The sequence below is a fragment of the Amblyomma mixtum genome, chromosome 4 (genome assembly GCF_055824585.1).
Source record: "Amblyomma mixtum isolate Tamu chromosome 4, ASM5582458v1, whole genome shotgun sequence".
Lineage (NCBI taxonomy): Eukaryota > Metazoa > Arthropoda > Arachnida > Ixodida > Ixodidae > Amblyomma > Amblyomma mixtum.
The window spans coordinates 128,823,465-128,845,458 of NC_143015.1; the positions used below are offsets into that span (position 1 = coordinate 128,823,465).

The following is a 21,994-nucleotide window of genomic DNA, read 5'->3' on the forward strand; positions in this document are numbered from 1 at the left end:
GTCCGCAAACAAGCACTCGAAGGTAAACTATAGCACACAGCTGACTCGGTCAATTTGAGCCCGTCATTTTCATGACCTCCTGAATACAAGTAAACCTATGAGTGCAAATTAGTGTGTGGTGCTTTAAAGACCGTAAAATTAACAGAGATAAAAGCAACAACAACCACTGACATTGCAGCGAATCACAATCTGGCAGCAGTGATTACTGCTGATATAACAGGCAGGCTCACTACAAAGCAAGAAAAAAGAAAAACCCCATTGAGGTACCGTACATCAAGAAAATATAGGCTACCAAGAATATTCGAGGTCACTTTTTGAGAATATAAGCTATGCCAATTTGTGCAGCTTACAAATAATGGCTTCTTATACTTGGTTTCATCTTCATGACTGGACTGAGTATGATATAAAGGGCTTGTAGATTTAAAAAGAGGCTGAAAGTAACTCCATAAGGGTCTTTTTATGAATAAAATTCAATAACCGGGCCTTTCATGAGACTGCTGTAGATGTCTGCATGGCAGGAAAAGATACTTTCATTGCTATGAAATTTGAAGTTAATATTGAAATAGTTTTCCCCTGGCACTCAAATTCAAACATGTCAAGTTGAGTGACATTGAGTGGCGTGAGTTTGCTTCAATTAATTTTCCAAATTTACCTTCTTGTTTTTCTGTTCCTTGCGAAATAAATGTACGCTAGATGTTGCGATGCAAGCATTACCTTAATAATATAGCTTGCAACTCTTTATCTTCACTTCTGAGTGAAAAAAAAAAATCTACATTGATGTCACCATAGTTTACTTGCTAAGCTCACCTCAGATGGCGCCACCCGTCTTTTCTTTTTCGATCTTTTCTAGCTCTGAGAAGGCTCTATATTTTGTGAAAAGTGACTTCTTTGCCAGTAAAAATGTTAATGCATTGATCTGTGTCAACTCCAATTTATCCCCAGTCTGCCGACTGCAGGCAAAAAAATTCAGAAAAGCACGCAATTTTCGGCCACAAGTGAACATGCTTCAAACACGGCTTCCAAGATAAGAAAATAAAAAGAATAAATAAATACATCAAGCTGCTTGGTATGCGCTTACATTCAGCAATGAATAAACTTCTAAAACAGTCTTTTGAGAGGAAAAGAAGCGAAAACAAAAAATGCATTGTAAGAAGCGCGTGCTTTAACAGCCCACAACAAATTCCAGTGTCTATTTCCAATTTCTAGAAGCTAGCTACCTACTGGTTCCGTTTCCAACGAGAGACATGACAAAATACTACAATGATGACCCTGAGCGCAAATTAGCAACATGGAACAAGCATAAAAAGAGAGACCTAAGAAGAAGCACAGTGGATTAGTTCAACTGGTAGGGGTGGATGTGAAAGAAATGGCTGCTGCGATTCTTCTTTTGTGGTCCGCCTGTTCCTGACATTTCCTTCACAACGCACCTAAAGAGCACTTTGCACTGTGTCGTTATTCCGTTCACAAATTACTGCCACAAGCCAGCAAATATAAACAGCAAATATAAACAACATATATAAACAGCGGCTTACTGCCAGCCCTGGAGCTCACTACCGCGTGTTTCGTATTTATCTGTCCCTGTTACTTAAAATTCCGCTGCGCAATCTACTGAACTATATGGGCTCAAAACACCGACTACAAGGTACCTTATGATGGTCTTCGTCTTTCGATAAGAAATTTAACATCTAAAATTGCCTGCATTTTCAGGAATTGGCGAAAAACTGCATTCAGCTGCAGCAGAAGTTTTCGTCCAGGCGAGCAAAGAAGCCAGTGTGACAGACTGCGTCATCTGGCGAGCGGCGTTAATTTCAAGGAGCAGACGAGACGCACATCCGAAGAAACCGCGCGAGGTGCGCATTCCCACCCCAAGCCGTGACATCGGTTGCCTCACCGCTCGCCAGATGGAGCAGCCTGTCAAAGTGCCTTCTTTGCTCGCCTGGATGAAAAGTTCTGCCGCAGCCGAATGCAGTTTTTTGCCGATTCCTGAAAATGCAGGCAAGTTTAGATGTTAAATTACATATTGAAAGACGAAGACCATCATAAGCTACCTTGTAGTCGGCGTTTGAGCCCATATAGTCCAGTAGTTTGCGCAGGAGAATTTTTTCTAACACGGACAGATAAATACGTAACAGGCGGTACATCAGCTAAGTCAACAGGAATGCTTGCAGCCGCATACAATAACCCAGAAATAACTTGAGATGCATCTCTATACATAAAGAACAAACTTGCAGATCTCTATGAGCATGAGAGATGGGAACGCTGAAGCTCATCCTGAACAAGACAAGACTTAGGCCCTCAAGCCATTCAGCAAAGCTAGTCATACGAACAAGCAAACACGTGTTCATTTAACTTTGAACGTGTGCGTGTGTGAGCATGCAAAAAATAAATAAATTATTCCTAGCTTCGTTGCATGTGCTAAAAAATGATCCTGTACTGAGCAACAAGCAATCTTCTACTTACGCCGCTAAAAAAAAAAGAAACGCAGACGCTCGCAGAACTTGACTACGCCAAAGCTTTCGGAAAGCAAGGTAGGTTGGGCAAAAACCCCCAAAATGCCTGCTGTGGCTCATTCTTTCTTTTTTAATTTGTAAGAGGCAAATACAGTCTAGCCCGTTTATAACGAAGCCACTTATAGCGAAATAGCGGTTATAACGAAGGGATTTCAATTTCCCATTCCCATTTTTGCATTTTCAATACATTTTGGGTCCGGTTTTAACGAAGTAAATAAGAGCGCGTCAGCGGATATAACGAAGACATTTAATACCAACCGAAAAATAATCTGCCAATCAACACATTTTTGCGTCCTTGAGGCGATTTTTTCCGCGAAAATAAGAGCAAAATTCGACTGACGGCGTCCTTTCGTGGCGTCGTCTGCTCTCCTGCGGAGCGAAAGGTTGCTTCACTGCATCGCATGGCACGCGGTCTCGTGTTGCGCCGTCCTTGAACGGCGTCACGGCGTAGTGCGGTAGAGCACGCCGCGCTGGGGAAAAATGTAAAAAAGAACAGAGACGATTTTTTTTTTCGATGACGTCGCAGAGAGCGGCCGTCTTGGCCAATCGCGGTTCTCTTTCTTCCAGGCAGTCGGTGCCACGGCTAGACTGCAGTCTGCAGGAGGTGTGGCAGCGCGCGCTTTGTTTTATGTCGGTGCCGCGATGCCCAAGGCAGGGAGAAAGCGCGGCAGCATTGTGCATGTTGGAAGCGTGGCTCATTTTTATCGTTATCGCGTTATCGCGGAGTTCGACCAGATCTTTGGTTCGCAGTTGGATGGTACAGAAGCCGTAATCCTGAAGTCCGCACTCATGCCGCCGCGGTGGCTCAGCGGTTATGGTGCTCGGCTGCTGACCCGAAAGACGCGGGTTCGATCCCGGCCACGGCGGCTAGAATTTCTTTGAAGGAGAAATTCTAGAGGCCCGTGTACTGTGCGATGTCAGTGCACGTTAAAGAACCCCAGGTGGTCGAAATTTCCGGAGCCCTTCACTACGGCGTCTCTCGTAGCCTTAGTCGCTTTGGGACGTTAAACCCCATAAACCAAACCAAACCGAAGTCCGCACTCGCGAAACGTGTTCAGGGGATGCTGGACGACTTCTTTCAGCGGCAATAAATCGGTATGCCGATGTTTGCATTTTCTTTTTCGTAGTCCACATATAACGAAATAGCGGATATAGCGAAGTGATTTCCGATTCCCGCCGACTTCGTTATAACCGGGCTAGACTGTATTTAAGCCTATTTCTTTATAAACACCTAAAGAACATTCCCTGGCAGTGTATGACACATACACACGTGCCTGTCCTGATATAGAGACTGGATGGATTTGCAAGACTTGTAAACACTCCTCACACACATGTGGTGATGAAGCCTGCACTTACTTGGATGTTGTGTGATAGGCGACTAACTATGTACAGAACCGTTCAATTCTTCATGTGTTAATTACCTCCATGCCTTCTTAAATGACTTACAGTTAGCAATTAAATTGCAGCCACACCATAACAGAACAGCAATTCATTTGAATAACTACAATTCAACTGCAATCAGCAATTCAACTGTTTGTAACAATAAGGTCAATGCCACGCATTCTTGGTAGTTCCGTGCAAGCTGTGATGCAATACATATCAGAGAGAAACAAGCTCGCGGACTCTGCTACTTTGCATATATATGCAATATACAGACAGGCCCGATAAGGCGTGGAATGCTGGAACAACCACTCCACAAAACATCCAAACCCCGAGCTTCTCTTAGCGTTGAACACGAGAAAGCAATTTTTCAATCGAAGATCTACTACTTAGCAAGCGTCGATGAGCAAGGCCAATTCAATCAACAGAGTCATCAATCCGTGCAGTCTCGTCCAAACCGATGCACAACACCAAAACAGCCGTTCCATAAAACCTGCCCAGCTAACATACCCTCAGCGTTAAATATAAAACACTTCAATGGGTGAAACTACTACTCAGCAGACACCGCTAAGTGAGGCCGAACTCAAGGTGAAGAGTCAACTGGCCGTCAAACAATATTCAGCTGATCCGCAGAAAAATGTACATTCAGAGTCAATGTGAAGGTGATCATTTTTGTGCCACATGACCAAAACAGAAACAAAAATTTTTTTTTTTTTTTTGGTGTGACAAATCCTCTCTTTAAAAAAAAAAATGTAGTGAGAAAGAGCTAGCTATTCCCATGTATGCTGTTTGGCCTTCTTGCAAATATGGACCGTGGTAGAGCACCTTATTCGAATGGGTTAGCCCTAACGTGATCACCTCAATACCGATTCTGATTGTACCAGGTTTCGCGCAGTTAAGATATGTTAACAATGACTGGTCACATGTGGCCGGTGACTTGTCGCCCAACGTCTACTGGCATAAAATGACGAGATTACAAGTTCCGTTTCATGTTCAAAGGCCGAAACAGACCACGTCACTGCTTCTGAACTGCATCAGCGATTTCCAATCGGTGGCTCTCAAACAATGCGATAATTTCATCACTCCGTTTTTAGTTAATGCTTTTGCATGGTAGTCTACGCATGTCCATAAAACCTCTCTGCCAAATCTGTGCCGTCGAGGGGGAAATGCAGTGATGTGGTGCGTTTGGGCACTTGAGCGTCAAACAATGCAGCACAGAAATCATAATGCCACCCACGACACTGGCAGTCGTTATGAGGCAAAAAAAAAAGCAAAGCACGATTTAACAAACGTTTAACAGACTCAATGTGCCAGTCTCGCTACAAGGGAATGGGGAGCAAAATGAATATATTACACTTCGGGCACCAATGAGCAAGCAGGTGTGACGTTTCTTTTCTTTCTTTTTCAGTAGCGGCGACAACAAGTTTGTACTACAATACTACCGCAACACAATTGGACTAAGGGCTACTGTGTACCGGAAACCTTGAACAGTGCTCTTAGCAGAGGCACCAAATTACACACCATGTGCCAGGGAGCTCTGAATAATTAAATTTTTCCTCGATTCACAAGACAAGACCCTCAGAATTTTTCAAAAGAACACGCAACACCGCTTCCAATGCCCACCAAGATTCCATTAGCATGTGTGAAAGACAAACAAAATCTATTTGTACCCATTGAAATTTGCTTAGCTATGTGTGCAATGTCTCTTCAGTACGAAGAAAACTCTGGCTCTACGTAGACAAAATCCCTTTTAACACAAAGTAAGCTGACTACACTCAGAATTCCCCTTTCATGGTGCAACCAAATAACACAGCTGCCACTTCAAGCAGACGCCGACATTACGATTGATGCCCTACCTTATTGCTCTGGGAACCTACGCAAACATCAACACTTACAGTATCAACACAGCGCTTTAACTATAACAGAACAGAGATGCAAATGGAATGGAGAGGGGGTAGCAGGAGGGCTAACACCAACAGACATGCTCCGAGGAGCATTCACAACCTCGCACATCACTGTGCTTCTCGTTCAATGTGCCAAAGACCCCGGCTATTACATACAAACCCTTGGGCGACAAGAAAATGCAATGTGACACCCGTTGCAACGCGGCGCCATTTCAAGGCCCAGTGAAACACTGGGGGAGGCGAGAAAGTCAGGGCTCTCGTAGCATGTTAGAAGGGCTGAAGAGTAAAAAAAGAAAAAGAAAAAAAAAGACTAGACAAGTTACGTCACAAGCTGCTTACGATGCCGCCGATGCGGCCACGGCGACGATTCGTTGTGGGAAGGAGATGGCCGCCTTAACGGCGCCTTCACAAAAAATCCACGAGCCCCTCTCACGGCTCCACTGGTCACCACTGCCTGAAAACAAAAGTCCGCGCAAAGCACGCGCATCGTCCTCACCTCACGCGACTGTCGCCCGCAACACGAGTCGAGGTGCGTTTGCATGGTAACCGAGAGTAGCGCGTGTGCGGAGTGCTTCCGCCGCAATCCAGCGGAGCTCCGGACCACTGCTTGTTGGGGAGAACGTGGGTTCCTGTTCGCCCGTGGCTGATGTGACTTCCAGATAGCTGGCCACCAGACGGGAGAGCGGTCAGACTGAGGTGATCGTCCAGAACGCTTCCTTCAGGGACCCGGGTGTCGAGACGTCCTCGGACACTGGCGCACGCCTGTGTTCGCTGCTGGCGATGTCCTGCGAGGGGGGTTTTAAAGCAGCGTTTGCGACCTTGGTTCAAAATATAACCGATAAGAATATAAACTATATAAATACAAACATATATTATAAATATTATAAACATATTTATAACCTATATAAATCTAACCTATAAAAAGAAAAAAATCCTAACAATATAGTAATGAGGAATGGCCAACAATTCATTTAGAATTGGCCCTGTGAACAGCGGATTCACACAAAAATTGTAATCCTCTCTTCCAATCAACCTCACCCGCTACACCCCCCCCCCCCCCCCCCAGCTCCATTTCATCACAATACTGCGCTTCAACAGCTCAGTACACTGCACAGCTGATTCATATAGACTTGAGGCAGCAACTCCTTGCTTTTGAAGGGACACTATCTAATTACTGTTCTCCGTAAAAACTGATTATCAGACTCTTGCTATGTTGACGTTTGTCTGGCAGCAAAAGCCGCATTTATTGGCGAGAAAATCAGATTTAAAAATCTTCCCGCCAGTCGATTCAAACTAGTGACATCCTTACTGAAAAGGAGAGGTTACTACCATTTGAAAATGAATGATGGTGTATAGCGTAGCCTCTGGGATCTGTGCCCAAACATCAATGTTGAAGCACACATTTTTCTTTAGAAATCGGCTGTTGGCAACACCTATTTTTCATTTTTTGGCCTTTTCTAGCTAATATAAAAGAAAAAAAACTCTTTAGTGGTCTCTTTGAGATTAAAACGCAGCAACCTATTGGTGCAAGCCAACTTCTATTTCTCCTCAATGTGATGATACTGAGTACGGACACTAAATTTTTGCCTTTGAGCTGTTTTCTTCGGAATGAGGCATAAGACATCAGTACACATGGGTTCCCCTTTGGAATTCAGCTACATCTTGCTAAATGATCTATAAGTCAACCTCTCTCATGCCACAGTTTTAACAGCTGAGCACTGCTTATAAATCCATAAAAGTGTTGAGACAATGTTGAGGTACCATGAGGCAGTCAAAAACTGTGTCATAAATGCTGCTTCAACGTTTCAATTCTTGAAACCTGCTAGCACCAGCCTGCCCAAGAGCTCGCAGGACAACAAATGAATAAGCAGCAGTTGCATCACTCTTTGGATGCCTCACATGACCTCAACACATTGCCACAACTCATCAGTGGTGTCACTGTGCCCACTGGGCTGTTGAAACCTAAACAATATGAGAAGAAATTTATTTGACTATTATTTACAGGGCGCAGGCAAGATGGTCATCTACGTATACAAATATATCATGCACTCTTCCAGACACAGAGACAAAATATGGTTCTGCACTTCTTAAAAGGCATGAGACATATTTAGAAGTCACAAAACGTTGGCTAAGAGAGGCCTGACTGCAGAAACAAAATGGTAGCAATTAAAAAAAAAAAACACAACCAGATACCAGCCTGACACAGTCATGCACCGAAACCCGTCACACTGCTCTGCCCATAAATGCTTTTCATGGTGCAATGTGAATTTAGACCATGTCAGACATAGAAGTTCAGCCATATCTGAGCCCCATTTTCCGGCTACTTCTCGACACGAAGGAAATAAATACTAAATGACTAGCTGAAACTGGTTCTTGAATTAGGTGGTCTAAAAACGCACTGGAGAAAATAAAAAACGCGTAACATGCGTCTCTTATTGTAGCACCACGTGTAAAGAACACTGGTTTGGCATTGTATCCCATATTTGGGAGATACCTGTCGCATTTTTGTTCAAAGCAGTGTGCAGTACAGTGTACTTTTTGCCCCTCTGCCTATTGGGATTCTGCTATTGGTCACAACTCCACTGCCAATGGCCGCCACCATCATCATCATCATCACCTCCCCTGCCACAGTCAATGCAGAACAAAGGCTTCTCCCACTGTTTCCCAATTAACTACGCTTTGTACCATTAACTAATTCCTGCCACCACTAAGACTATCCCTTAGTGCAACTTTGCCAGTCTGCGAACTGCCAAGTTTCAAGTTTCAGACAGAAGCAAGACTTCAGTTTTTTTTTTTTTTGGACTAATTACTTGAAACTCGCAGGGCGCCATCTTAGAACTCTTGACGCTAAAAAGAAAAAAGAAAGAAAATGAACTGGAAACGTCACGCACCTTTTCACAGCCAAAATCTGCGTTGTGGCTTCGGAGCTGCCTTGACGTCCGCGGAACACGGGGAGACAGGACACGACGGCTCAGTGTCTCCGGAGACAACGGAGCGGGCAACGAGCGGTTCAGAGATTGGCTCTGGTAGGCTGACAGGCCATTGACAGGGGCGTAGGAGGATGACGGGGAGAAGTTTTCATCATTGACCCCGGGAGAGTAGGCACCTACTCGACCCAAGGACGATGTCCGCTCCGGCACAAGACTGCCGCCGCCGTCCTCCGGAAACTTGTAGGGCCATTTGGACGAGACCGCTTCATCCGGCTGCGAGAACTTCGCTGCCAGGAGTGCAACCCTGCCCTTTCTCGCTGCCGAGCTGCCGCTTGTGTCCACGGCCGGCAGTCCAACCGGCGATGCGGCCGAATTCCACGTCAACTTCACCGCCGTCGGTGAATTCCTCCGCAACGCCGTGGACGACGCTCCGACTCCCGCGCTCTGCCCGCCTCCGTCGCAGCCGCCGACTTTCTTTGGCGGCGATCCCCTCGTCGAAGAGGAGGAGGTCGTGCAGAGGTAAGTTGGTCGGGGCCGGTAGCTGCTGCTGCGACTAGCCCTCGTGGTGGGTGACGTCTTCGTCGGAGAAGTCTTCGGGGGCGGACTGAGGCGGTGCTGTGACTTCTCCGTCGGACCGTCCCCGCGACTTCTCGTTGTCGGAGAACTGTCGAGGCGATTTGGCCTGTCAACATGGCCTGCCGTTGAGTAGGAGGTCTCCGGCTTTTGAGATGACGAGGAGAACGAGGGGTCGGAGATGAATTCGTGAACAGATGGAGATGATGACGGAGACCCCGGCGACAGCAACACCACGTCTGCGTCACTGCTGCCACTCGGAGAAGATGCACACGGGAACGACGATGGCTCTTCTCGGACTGCCGGCGGAGGTATGCTGGAACTTCTAGACGGCGAGCCACGGACCAACTGCTGTTGACTTCTACTTGTCGGAAGTGGAGTCCTAGTGAACCAGTGGCCCGGAGGACTTGACCGCGTCGCCCGGGACGTTGGTGGCTGTCTCCGGTAGAACAGCAGGTAGGCGTCACGCGCCACAAGGTCCTCGTCGAGGGCCCGCCGGACTCTGGCGTCGTCGAAGAGGTACCACTTCTCGTCCACTGGGTTCTTGCAGCAAGCTATGAGGGGGCAAGGCCGGGTGGAAGAAAGAATCCCATCAACAGTCCGCTATTGTAAAAACTGTTTTCAACGAAGTACAGTGCAATCCACTTATAACGATATTGAGAAAACGGGAAAATTCGATCGTTATAACCGATTATCGTTATATCTGGACCGCCAAAAAGAAATAAAGAAAAAAAAAAGTAAACGAGAGCATGCATGCATTTTCACGTGCATGCAGACTTACCTACTTGCCAGCGATGATTCAGTCGGATAGAACAAAGCTAGTCACTAAAGAACACTGAACACTTTATTGCTGTACATATAAAGAGAATAAATAGGTTAATCACGCTTAAAAAAGTCAAATCCGCGCTTGCTTGAGTGGCAGCTGAAGCTTAATTATTTCCGTATGCATCTTCTCTACTTGCTGTGCGTATATGTGCGGCAGTCCTGTACCATGCATAAAGCTTATCAGCGACTGGATGGACTGTAAGGCACTTCGTGAAGACATTGGAGCTGGCGTGGTGGTGTCACTGCCATCGTTGTCAATGCTGCCGTCATCGTCATCACTTTTTTCATCATCGCTCGATGCCGCTTTTTGTCGCAATAGCTGCTCCTCGGCAATGGCCTCATCGGTGAATTCCTCACACGAAGCAGCAGCGTTGTCAGCGTTCAAAAAGTCGTCTAAGAGCGCTCCGCCGGCGTTGTCGGAAGCGGCAACATGATTCCAGAGTGCACCCACATCGGCAGTTTCGGGGAGCAAGGCATCTGTCCCTTCTGAGACCGCACAGTCGGGACGCACGAAGCCTGCTTTTCTAAAGCAGTTCTTGATTGTGGACTGCTTCACCTCATACCACGCACCATACACAAACCGCACCGCTTCGATCAAGCTCACCTTCAGGTGAGGAGGCCCGGAAGCATGCTCTGGCGATATCGAGCGGTCTATTTTTAAGATCAGCCATTCGAGCATGCGACGTCTGTAGAGGGCCTTGAAATTGGCAATTACGCCTGCGTCCATGGGCTGCAGACCTGCCGTGGTGTTCGGAGGCAGGAAGACCAACTCAACAGACGTCAGCTTCACGCTGACGCTGTGCGCAGAGCAATTGTCGAGGAGTAGGACAACTTTCCTCTTCTTTCATTCCATTGCGCCGTCAAACTCGAGCAGCCATTCCTGAAACAGGTCGCGAGTCATCCACGCTTTTTTGTTATTTCGATAGCGGACTGGAATATGTTGGTTCCTGAAGCAGTGGGGCCTCTTGGATTTCCCAATCACAAACGGCTTGAGATGCTCGCTACCATCCATGCTGGCGCACAAAAACACTGTCACTCGGACCTTGCTGTGCTTTCCACCGATGCACGGGTCCCCTTTGAGCGCGTGCGTCCTTGAAGGCAGCATTTCGTAGAACAACGCTGTCTCGTCCCCATTGAAAATGTTCTTTTCCTCATAGCGCTCCAACAGCTCGGGCAGTTTTGTCGCCAGCCACTCGTCTTTCGCACACACGTCCAGCGAGGCAGCCTCCCCGACGAAGCTTTTATAAACAATGCCGTGGCGATCCCTGAACCTCTGGATCCATCCTCCGCCGGGCTCGAAGTTTTCACGTCCCAGAAGCAAAGCGGATGTCTTTGCCTTTGCAGACAGAATCGGTCCTGTGATCGGAACATTCCGGTTGCGAGCGTTCAGGAACCACTGGCAGAGACTCTCTTCGACATCTCTGTACAAAGGGTCTCTAACCCTCTTTCGCTGGTCGTCGTGGCCGCTGGAGCCGGCCTTCTCGAGGACATCTACAGCCTTGATTATGGTCGAAATAGTCGACTGCGAAAGCCCATACTTTTTAGTGAGGCTTCCTACCTTGAAGCCCTGCCGGAAATCCTTGTGAAACTGGTGCTTCACCTCGAGAGAGATCGCCGTCCGCCGCTTAGTCGGCGCCATCTTCCACGTACAATCGTGCGATCGTGGCGATAGCGATACGGCCGCACCCTTCGCACGGCACGGCGGTGGCCAACGGACTGGCGGCCAAGCAAACGCTCCCCTTCTCCCCACCTTCTCTCTCCAGCGATTGCGATGATGATGGCGCTTACTTCCAAAGGCCGCATGCATTGCGTCCTTGCGGATTTCTCCACAACGGTCTATTTGCGGCACTTTTCCCGTCATTCTCTTCAAACAATTTTATTTTTTTTGCAAATATTCAAACGAAATTTCCTAGTAAATACTTTCCAGGCGGTCAAAATTCTATCGTTGTATCCGATATATCGCCGATAATCGTATCGTTATATGTGGTTTATTTTTACATAGGGGCAATGGGAAAATTGATGAATTTAAATAATTTGATCGTTATAACCGATATATCGTTATACAGTGAAAGCTCGTTAATTCAAAACTCGATAATTCGAATTTTCGGATAATTCGAACTACACTACTTGGTCCGGCCAAGCTCCATAGAGATCTGTGTATAAAAAAGCCCGTTAATTCGAAAGCGAGTCGGTTCGGTTACGGATAATTCGAACTACGCGCCACCGCGTCTGGGCGGCTTGGCACACAGCATGTGGCCAAAAAAAAAAAAAAAGCACCTCCTCCGCATAGTTAGCTGCGTACCTCCTAAACGGACACAGAAGATGGAACTAGATAAAACCTTGGAAAAGTGGGTAAAGCTTAAATGGCACCATCACCGGCGCGGTGGCCGGCGGCACTGGAGGGTAGGGTTTGGCGACCGCACTGGCGGCTGCCTACCCTCTTTTCCGCGCAACCTCCGGAACTCGCATCTAAATACTCGTTAATTCGAGCCCTGTTAATTCGAAAATACGGATAAGCACTGTCAGCGCGGTCCCAGCCAACGCCCATGAAGGCTATGACTTCGGACCGGCGCTACAAATTACGAGCGAAAAACTTTTTTTTTCTTTGCGAGTGTCCATGCTTCCACCCATCGGTCGGACGCGACGGAAGCACGCGCTCAGCCGCGAACAAGACGCCCGCTTTTGAACTAGGCTTGCGCAACCGAACAAGCGCTGGCACTTCGCCAAAGTTCGCTTCCCCCTTGCTGGAGCTACCCCCCCCCCCCCCCCCCCCCCCCGGCCTAAGAATCTGAAAAAAAAAAAAAAAAAGAAAGCGTCAGTCGTTAACGCTTCCCTCCGTTTGGCACCGTCACGGCCCACAACGCATTTCTTGGCGGCGCGCCAAGATGCTGCGCAGCGATAACAGTCGTTAACGCTTCCCTCCGTTTGGCACGTCACGGCCCACAACGCTTTTGGCGGCGCGCCAAGATTCTGCGCAGCGATAAGTGATGTTATCTCTGCGCAGCATCTTGGCGCGCGCCAAGAAATGCGTTGTGGGCGGTGACGGTGCCAAACGGAGGGAAGCGTTAACGACTGACGCTTTTTTTTTTTTTCAGATTCTTAGGCAAAAATCGGGGGGGGGGGGGTCATTATGTGAGTGGGTTCGTTACGCGAGTAAATACCCTACATATACCGTAATGCAAATGGTTTCTGTCGGTTTTTTCGCGGCCATTCGATAATTCGAACATCGGATAATTCGAACTTTTTTCCCGGTCCCGTGAAGTTCGAATTAACGAGCTTTTACTGTATCTGGTATTGTTATAAGTGGACTACACTGTACATCGTGCCATTTTTTTCTGCGCTCAAAAGGCATCGCACTTTGTTTATGCTCAGAGACACCACAGGAATACTCAAACAGAAGTAAAGAAACAACTATCAACAATGCCCACTTGAGCATTGCTTTGCAACTGCAATGCCCACCAGACAGATCTCAGTTACTGCTGTACACCAGGGGTCCTCAATCTTTTTATGACTCAGAGAACCATAATGCTTCTCAATAGGTGCTGAGCAGCTTAGCATTTCTTGACTTCTGTCACTTCGTGCCTAACATGCATGCAAAGAACAACCGCTGAATGAAGCTTTTAAAAAATTCAATAATAAATATTCAATAATCAAATTCCATAATAATGACTGGCTGTAGAGTGAAACAGTCCTCCATACGCAATTAAAGTAAGATCAGTCCCAAAACAAAGTGTGTAAAACTACAAATATGGTCGAGGCAAGCATGGATTTAGGTTCTCGAAGAGAACAAGAAGTTCCCCAAGGAGCCCAAGAACCCGTGAAACCAAGTTTGAGAATCTCTGCTAGAAGAAACTATGGCAGGGACATGCGTGACGCTTACCAGTGTAGTGGCCGCCCTGGAGACCTGAACCGTGATGACTGCAGAAGGCGTACAGGTCATAGAGGGCGCCACCGGACACCGCTGCACCCTGGCAGAGGTGACCACTCAGATCCAGATCTTGCAAGGGAACTTCGACCCGCGTTGCGAGCTTGCTGTGTCGGCCTCCGTTCTGTGAAACGTAAGTTCAGAGTGCGCAGTTCAGATTCGCTACTCGCACAGTAGATGATGCACTTTTCTTCAGCAAAACAATTTTCGAAATTAAAAAAAAAAATACAGGGGTGCTTTAATTTGTGTGGTGCAATGTGATAGCAAAAACTACATTTTCACACACAAAATAGCTGGTGAATTCATTATGCTGGTGTGCCCCCCATGTAAGTACACACAGTAACCAGAGAGCGAGACGAACAGGTGCTGATGAAATGGAAATGGCAAGAGCAGCAGTAATGCATTTGGGGAATCTGCCGCGATATGGCGGTCATGACTGGTACAATGTGTAAATATAACTACCGTATTTTCCGGTGTATAAGACGCACATGCCATATATGCAGGCTGTCATTGAAAAAGTTGGTATATAAGACGCACCCGTGTATACGGCACACCCCAATTTAGACAGTTAGGCTAGTGAGGTTTAATTGAACACGCTTACGTGACCATCGCAAAATGCACCTTACCTGTGAGAAATTCTTCAGCAATGCTAAGTGATCGAAAAAGGCAACACAAATGCCATACCCGCCCACGTTTTAGAAAAAAGAAAGAACGAAGGAGCTCTCCCATATGTCCATAACAACATTTTATTTCTACTTAAAACCTTCGAAGTCTTCATCTTCGAATGTGCTATCAAAAAGTTCGCCCATTTCTGGAGGCAACGCGGCTGACACATTCTCTTCTCACTACATACACGGAGCAAAGAAAGTTGGAAAGGGTGGCTAAAAAAGAACGCCGGCTTGTCTTGGCTTGTCCTGACAATGGCGAGAAGCGTGTTTGTCGCCATCTTTTGCCATTTCACATTACTTTTGCTTGGGGCCTCCGAAACGGTGCGTGTTTGTGATCCAGGAAGTCATCATCCCCGTCGTTTCATGATAAAGCTCACTTAAAAAAAGTGGCGCATGGCGGTCCATGAATTGAAGTATTAACCGTGTTACAACCGCGTCATCGGTAGTGATATTTTTTCGGCGAAAAAAACTTGAACAAGAGCCTGAGTAATTTCTGAACTCGCAAAAAAAGGAAAAATTGGCGTATAAGACGCACCCTTGTATAGGACGCATCAGCAAGATTTCTGAAAAAAAAGCCGCGTCTTATACACCGGAAAATACGGTAGTAAGCACTGGAAGGGGCCCTAGTACTACAATGGGCATAGCCTGCCTGCTGCTGCTGACGATGATAATGACAGTGACACAAATCATTTTATCGATATCAATACCCTCAGCATTTACAACATGCTTAACAGTCACATTACTGAACAGGCTCAGATCAAATAGTATGAACCATACAACTCGGTGGGCACAGCAACAACATGGAGCCTCGGCTTCTTTTTTTAGCACTGGCTATGGTGAGTGTTACAGAGCAGTTTCCAACTAGCCACAGGCTGTTCTTGTAGACGAACCTTGAGTCATGGTACAGCTTGCACAATTTACAAAGACAACCCTGCAAAAATTTAAGTCGCCTGACATGACAGCGCCGTGGCCGAACACTGTGAAGGGTGTGACCACCCAATTGACTTCGACAGCAGCATTGTATTGGAAACGGAAGCTAACCCACGCAGGAGGCTTCTACTCGAGTCGTGGCACATACAGCAAACACGAGAGAATGTTAATCGTTCCCTGGGGACTCTCCCCTCATCCTACGTCCATGGGCTGCGGCCATTGACCCGCAGGTCCTCCACACAGGGGCTTAAAAAGCCAAGCTGCGCTCGCCCGTAGTCACACCGTGAAGAAGGGGCCGAGCCGGTCCCGAAACGTCGTGTTTTTCCTGTATTTTGCTTGGTTGGCGTCACTTACCTTCTCCTAACATTAAATTTCCCAACCAGACAGACTTCTGTCGAATGTTTTCTTTTGAGTTTATGAAAGGAAGAGTGTTCCACACCCCTGTGCTACTTATGCCCCATCCCACAGTGTCACCAAAGGCACAAAAGAAAGGTTTTGTTTATATCTGTTTATATAGCACACTTGTGTTTCTGCTTTTGTTTATACTTCTGCTTGGGAGTTTATAATGCTCTCACACTTGGGCATGAGTTTTAAGTTAACATATTCAGAAACAGCAGCATCATACACATTTCAGTACCTTCTGCCAAGGCCTGTACACAGGTTTGTTTGCCCGAATTCTTGCATTTTTCTGCCTACTAAGCTCTGTAAAAACATGGTACAACTGTAAAGAAATGGCTGGTTGGTTTGTGGGGTTTAACGCCCCGAAGCGACTCAGGCTATGAGGGACTCCGTAGTTGGGGGATCCGGAAGGTTCGACCACCTGGGGTTCTTTACCGTGCACTTACATCGCACAGTACACGGGCCTCTAGAATTTCTCCTCCAAAGAAATTCAACCGCCGTGGCCAAATTGAAAATTGGTTTGGTTTTTGAGGAAAGGAAATGGCAGTGGAAACCTGAACCATGCCCTAAGAAAAGGGAAAAAGGAGGGAGTGAGAGAAGACAGGATGACAGATTATGTTATTTTCAAAGAAAAAATAAGTAGCATTTTGTTCTGAAGTGTGCTTTTTCCTGAAGTGTGTTCTGTAGTGTGTTTTTCAATTTAGTTCTATTTTATGGTTGGCTGTTTGTTACTTGTATAACGATGTTAAAATAGCCATGTTCTACCTGCTTCTTTTTCCCACCCCAGTTATGTAACCCCCCTCACATAATACTCCAGTCGGAGCCCGTGAGGTATTTGAATAAATAAATAAATAAATAAATAAATAAATAAATGAAAGGTGCGGTAGTGGATGTTGGCCATGGGTGCAGATCTTCACCTCAGGCAACAACGCCGCTGCTTCTCACCTGGTGGAAGCGCTTGAGGTGGATGACCAGGATCTCTGGGCAAAGCCAGAGCCCCAGCTGGGCCAAGCACTGCTGCCGGCTGTCACACTGGGGACACAGCCAAGCCTCCTCGGGTTCCAGCTGTCGGAGAATTCAATTCATTTATTTTCCAGAAAGATTCTGGCGGATTCATAGGCAAAAAGCTGTTCCTGACAGCTTGACAAAGGCCTACAAAACCACCAACGAGGCAGTAGGTGATGACCTGATGATGCAGAATATTGAAGAAGAATAAAATATGTTTAACACACAATATATGACTACAAACATGGATAATAGCTGAGTAGAAAAATATACATTAACAAGAACATACATTAACAAGAATTACATTTTAGAGCTTAACACCAGTTTTACAGAAAACAGTATTGACGAAGTATCGATTATAACTTCAAAGGAAATTTACACATATTGTTCTAGAAATACAATTATGTGGCATACAAAAAATAAAAGACATTAAGGCTAAGCAAATAATAGAATGAACAAACTATCCATCAAACAGTTAACCGGTAAGAACAAACGCCACCACTCACTGCAGTGCCCAGGAAATGAGGTTCCGTTCTCTTCTCCACTTTAAACAAACACCATTCAAATTCCAGAGCGGCACATCCCCAAATCCTAAGCAGCACTCCCCCCTCCCCAATCCTACACAACACGTCCTGGCGCATCCCCAAATCCTAAGCAGCACATCTCCCTTTCCTAAGTGACACATCCCCAAATCCCAGGCGGCACTCACCCCCAATCCTACGCAACATGCCCTCCCATTCCTAAGCAGCCTATCTACTGATCGTAAGCATGTTGCCCATTTCCAAGTGGCACATCTTGCGTCCTAAACGGCACGCCTCCTACTTTTAAGCAGCACATCCTGCAATCCTAAGCAGCATGCCTTCCGTTCCTAAGTGGTACTAGGCAGCACATCCCTCATTCCTTAGTGGCCCATTCCCAGGAAGACGTCGAAAACTGCTGAGTCAAAAACTGGTGTCATATCAAAAGAGAAAGAAGGAGGTCTTTCTCGTCTGTTCTGTTGTAGCGAGGGCGAACCTTGGAACTTTTATTAGGACCTCTACCACTCAATCCCTCACATGACCAAAGACAGCACCACAGTATCGCTCATCCTGCACCAGCAAATTTAACTAATCCTACTCTATGTCACCAGTGATGTACCTTCTAAGATCACATTTGAGAGAAAACCAAATTTTAAGTTTTCCTTCATCACAGAAATTCTGAAATCTATGAATCCCAGGGTTTTTTTTTTTGTGCCAAGTGCTGATGGAGTGCCGATGGAGTTTCACTTTCGCCAGTCTGGCATTGCTATTTTGCGCGAGCTAAATGTAGGCTGTAAAAATGTTGCTACGGCTACATCACTATCACAAAGCAATGTTTGTGACATAGCATGGAGGAAAGCAGCCAAAGTTTCGATGCAGCAGATGAGTTTCGTATTGCATGGGTTTTTACGGGAGCCTAAATGGGACTGGTTCAAAAAAGCATAACAGCCGGGAAAACTCCACACCTAGGAATTTAACAACAACAGCAGCATATACAATGGGCTGGCTAGTTACCATGGTCGCGCGATTTACAATTGCTACACCAGCACTCATACATAATAGGCAGACACAAACAAAACAAAACTTCAAGACTGATATTCGTACCCCATTCGGCCTCCTTATTAGTCTTATCCAACCCATCATGATCGCTTTGGCACTCGGCTGCTAATCCCGAGGTTGGAAGACAGAGCCCCGGCTTCACCAGCTACATTTTGATATCAGTGGAATGCAAGAACGCCTGTGTGCTCTGTGATGTGACTGCATGCTAAAATAATTGCCAGGAGTTGAAATTAATCGACAGCTCTCTACTATGGCATCCACTATAGCCTACCAGCCAATGTGTCCCTTTGCGACATTAAAGTCCACATACCATACCAGTCATACCCCTAAGTCCATGTTCATCAGGATAAGCCATAGCCAATAGTTCTTAGACTACTGCTTATGACTATGACACACAACAACAACGATGGCAACCTTGTTTACACTAAAGAAAGGAACGATGGTGACCTTGTTTACACTAAAGAAAGAAACGATGGCAACCTTGTTGACACTAAAGAAAGGAATGATGGCAACCTTGTTTACACTGAAGAAAGGAACGATGGCAATCTTGTTTACACTAAAGAAAGGAACGATGGCAACCCTGTTTACACTAAAGAAAGGAATGATGGCGACCTTGTTTACACTAGAGAAAGGGGCATCCATAGCCACAAAAAGCCAAACACTTTGTTTTACCAGGAAGAAAAAGAAAAATGGGATGAAACTGACTGTCCTCAGCGTCCCTTCAACACAATGGAAAGTGCACAAGCAACAACGCACCTTTTCCTCAGTGAAGTAAAATGCAAGACAGTCGGAGAGCGACACAGACGGCTCTGGCTCCTGCTGAGTAGCGCCAATGTCGTCCACGATCGAGTCCTCGGCAAGGAACAACCTGGCAGAAGACACAGAGAGAGAGAAAAAAAAAAAAGATGTTGGAAGTGGCACAAGTGCAATCATGATTACAAATGAAATGAGCCCTCACTGAACCGTGGAGAAAAGGTATACTCACGATCAGCCAGATTACAACCACTTCAGAAGGATGGCTTCTCTCAGCGATCTAAATTACCTACGCCAGTCTTGTACCAGCAGCAGCAAACTCATCCCTGCAAACTCCCTAACCTCGTCTGCCCAGCAGACTCCTTGCATCCCTGCCGCTACAGTTCTCTTTCTTTGAATCCACTCCCTTACACTTAGCCACAGGGTTTTCACTCTTTTTAGACTTGGTGTACCATAGCAGCTTTAAAAACATGCTGAGGAACCCCATGTGTCCTGGCTTCGGTCTCTTCCTGAGTGACATGAGAACAAAAAAAAATGCACTGGCCCCAAAACAAAGCGTCCAAATTCAACTCATAATGACTGGCTGAATGGTGAAATGGCTTGCTGTAAGCAAACAGCACTACGATTACTCCCTGAAAAAGTGGGCAAAAGAAATGTCTGTGGATGAGTGATGCATAGGTACCTGGGGAAACCAAGAAACACTCCAAGGAACACAAGGGTTCCACAAAACCTAGTTTGAGAACCCCTGCCCTAAGCAACCATCGGGTGTCCATTTGCCACATTACACGCCCTTCTCAGGTGGATTTTGTCCTCTTTATTTCCGCTGAGACGCCATTAAGTTATTTCTCTTCTATTAGTCAACTCTGCTTCCTTTGTGACTCTCAGGATTACCTGTATTACTGATGAGGATGCAAAAATGCAGCTGTGAAATTTGCAAAAAATACTTGCTTGTTTCGAGAAGCAAAGAATTTCCTGGAAGAAAAGAAGATGACAAGGCCATTGGCAGAAGAAAAAAGGCAGTGTGAAATGCCTCGAACAGAAATTTCGAGACACCTAGTATCGAGCAAAAGTAATCTCCTGGCGACAAACTGCCAGGTGTGAAACTATTACGAGTCTACTTGAAATGATTTGTTTTCGTAATAAATTATATACAGTCGTACCTCATTACAATAAAGTTGAAGGGGCTCGGCAATTACTTCGCTATAGCGGTAGCTTCGCTATAGCCCGTGTTGACCAAGCTTCCAAGGGGAATTGTCATTCCTTCGTTATATCTCTAATTTCGTTATAAACAGTTTTGTTAAAACGCGGTTCGAGTGTATTCGCAATAATAAGCCCAAAGAAAAACCGAAGTGATCAGTAAAATAGAAGGAAATGACATAGAAGTGGCGCTCTTTCTTTTGTGCTCCTACGTCTTCTCTATCCGTTCTTCATCCTATTCAAGAGCAATTCCGGTTTGGTTTGGTTTGGTTTATTGGGGTTTAACGTCCCAAAGCGACTAAGGCTATGAGAGACGCCGTAGTGGAGGGCTCCGGAAATTTCGACCACCTGGGGTTCTTTAACGTGCACTGACATCGCACAGTACACGGGCCTCTAGAGTTCCTCTTCCAAAGAAGTTCAACCGCTGCGGCCGAGATCGAGCCCGCGTCTTTCGGGTCAGCAGCTGAGCACCATAACCACTGAGCCACCGCGGCGGCTTCAAGAGCAATTCCAATTGCCCTTCATGAAGCAGTGCCTGATAACACAGCCCCGTGCTCTTCTGAAACATTACTGGTTGGCCAAGAGAGTTGATGTGAAAACCAAGAATTCCAAGAGACGGCAAAGGTGGCTAATGCGTCAAAAGACACCAGTCCATCCAGTCACAGCAAGTCGATGTAAGCAAGGAACACTTCACACTAGGTAGCCTAGTGCATTGTGATGCAGTGGAATGAAAGTCAGCCACACTGCAGCCACTATGGTAACCGCACGTGAGCTCCAAGAGTTTATTATTATTATGTCAACGCTGCATTATGCCAACCGGCTACTATTTCAATCATGCAGGTGCAAGCCACTGCTGGTACATCCTTGCGCAATCGATTTCTTGCTTCCTGTGAAGGCTGGGCAGCTTACACTCCCACAACTGCCACAATTTAGCACACAAGTGACATTCTCCTTTCACACAGTGTTGTCCAGCCTACTCCATCTTGCAGTCATTCAACGGGCACTGAGACTAAAATTGAAGTTGGCCTATAAGTGTCGACTGATCAGGTTGTATTGCAAGCTAGAAAAAGTCAAGAAATCGAAATATAGGCACCGCCGCCACCGGCCGCTTTCAGTGGCGAACTGCAATGATGACAATGCATTTCTACGTGGATCTCTAAGGCTAGACCACATCACCATCTTCTACCAGCTAGCGATTATCAAGTCCATAGTCCACCCGAAGTCATTATCTCTGTCATGAGTCAGAATCAGTGGCAGGAAAAAAAAATGTTTTGTTTTCAACTCCAAATTTATGGCAGGTAAACCCTGCTTTATTGCAACTGATGCCTTGGTCCTGTCAGCATCAACCGTTAATGTGAAAAAGGCTTCCATTAAAGCCAACTCTGCAAAGTTCAAACAAATTTTCAGTCCTCTTCAAC

At 46.2% G+C, this 21,994-nt stretch overlaps 1 protein-coding gene across 1 annotated transcript in view; it reads right to left on the reverse strand.

Annotated features, from left to right (window-relative positions):
* Positions 1–3,223: 3,223 nt before the first annotated feature.
* Positions 3,224–21,994, reverse strand: part of LOC149348197 (ubiquitin carboxyl-terminal hydrolase 43-like) — a 39,874-nt gene continuing 21,103 nt past the window's right edge. Inside the window, exons 7-11 of the mRNA XM_089587987.1 lie at positions 19,383–19,494; positions 16,990–17,109; positions 14,003–14,171; positions 8,686–9,851; positions 3,224–6,579 (exon numbers count right to left, since the gene is read on the reverse strand). Of these exons, the coding sequence (XP_089444113.1) occupies positions 6,481–6,579; positions 8,686–9,851; positions 14,003–14,171; positions 16,990–17,109; positions 19,383–19,494 (1,666 nt within the window). The 3' untranslated portion in view covers positions 3,224–6,480. The remainder of the gene's footprint in view (positions 6,580–8,685; positions 9,852–14,002; positions 14,172–16,989; positions 17,110–19,382; positions 19,495–21,994) is intronic.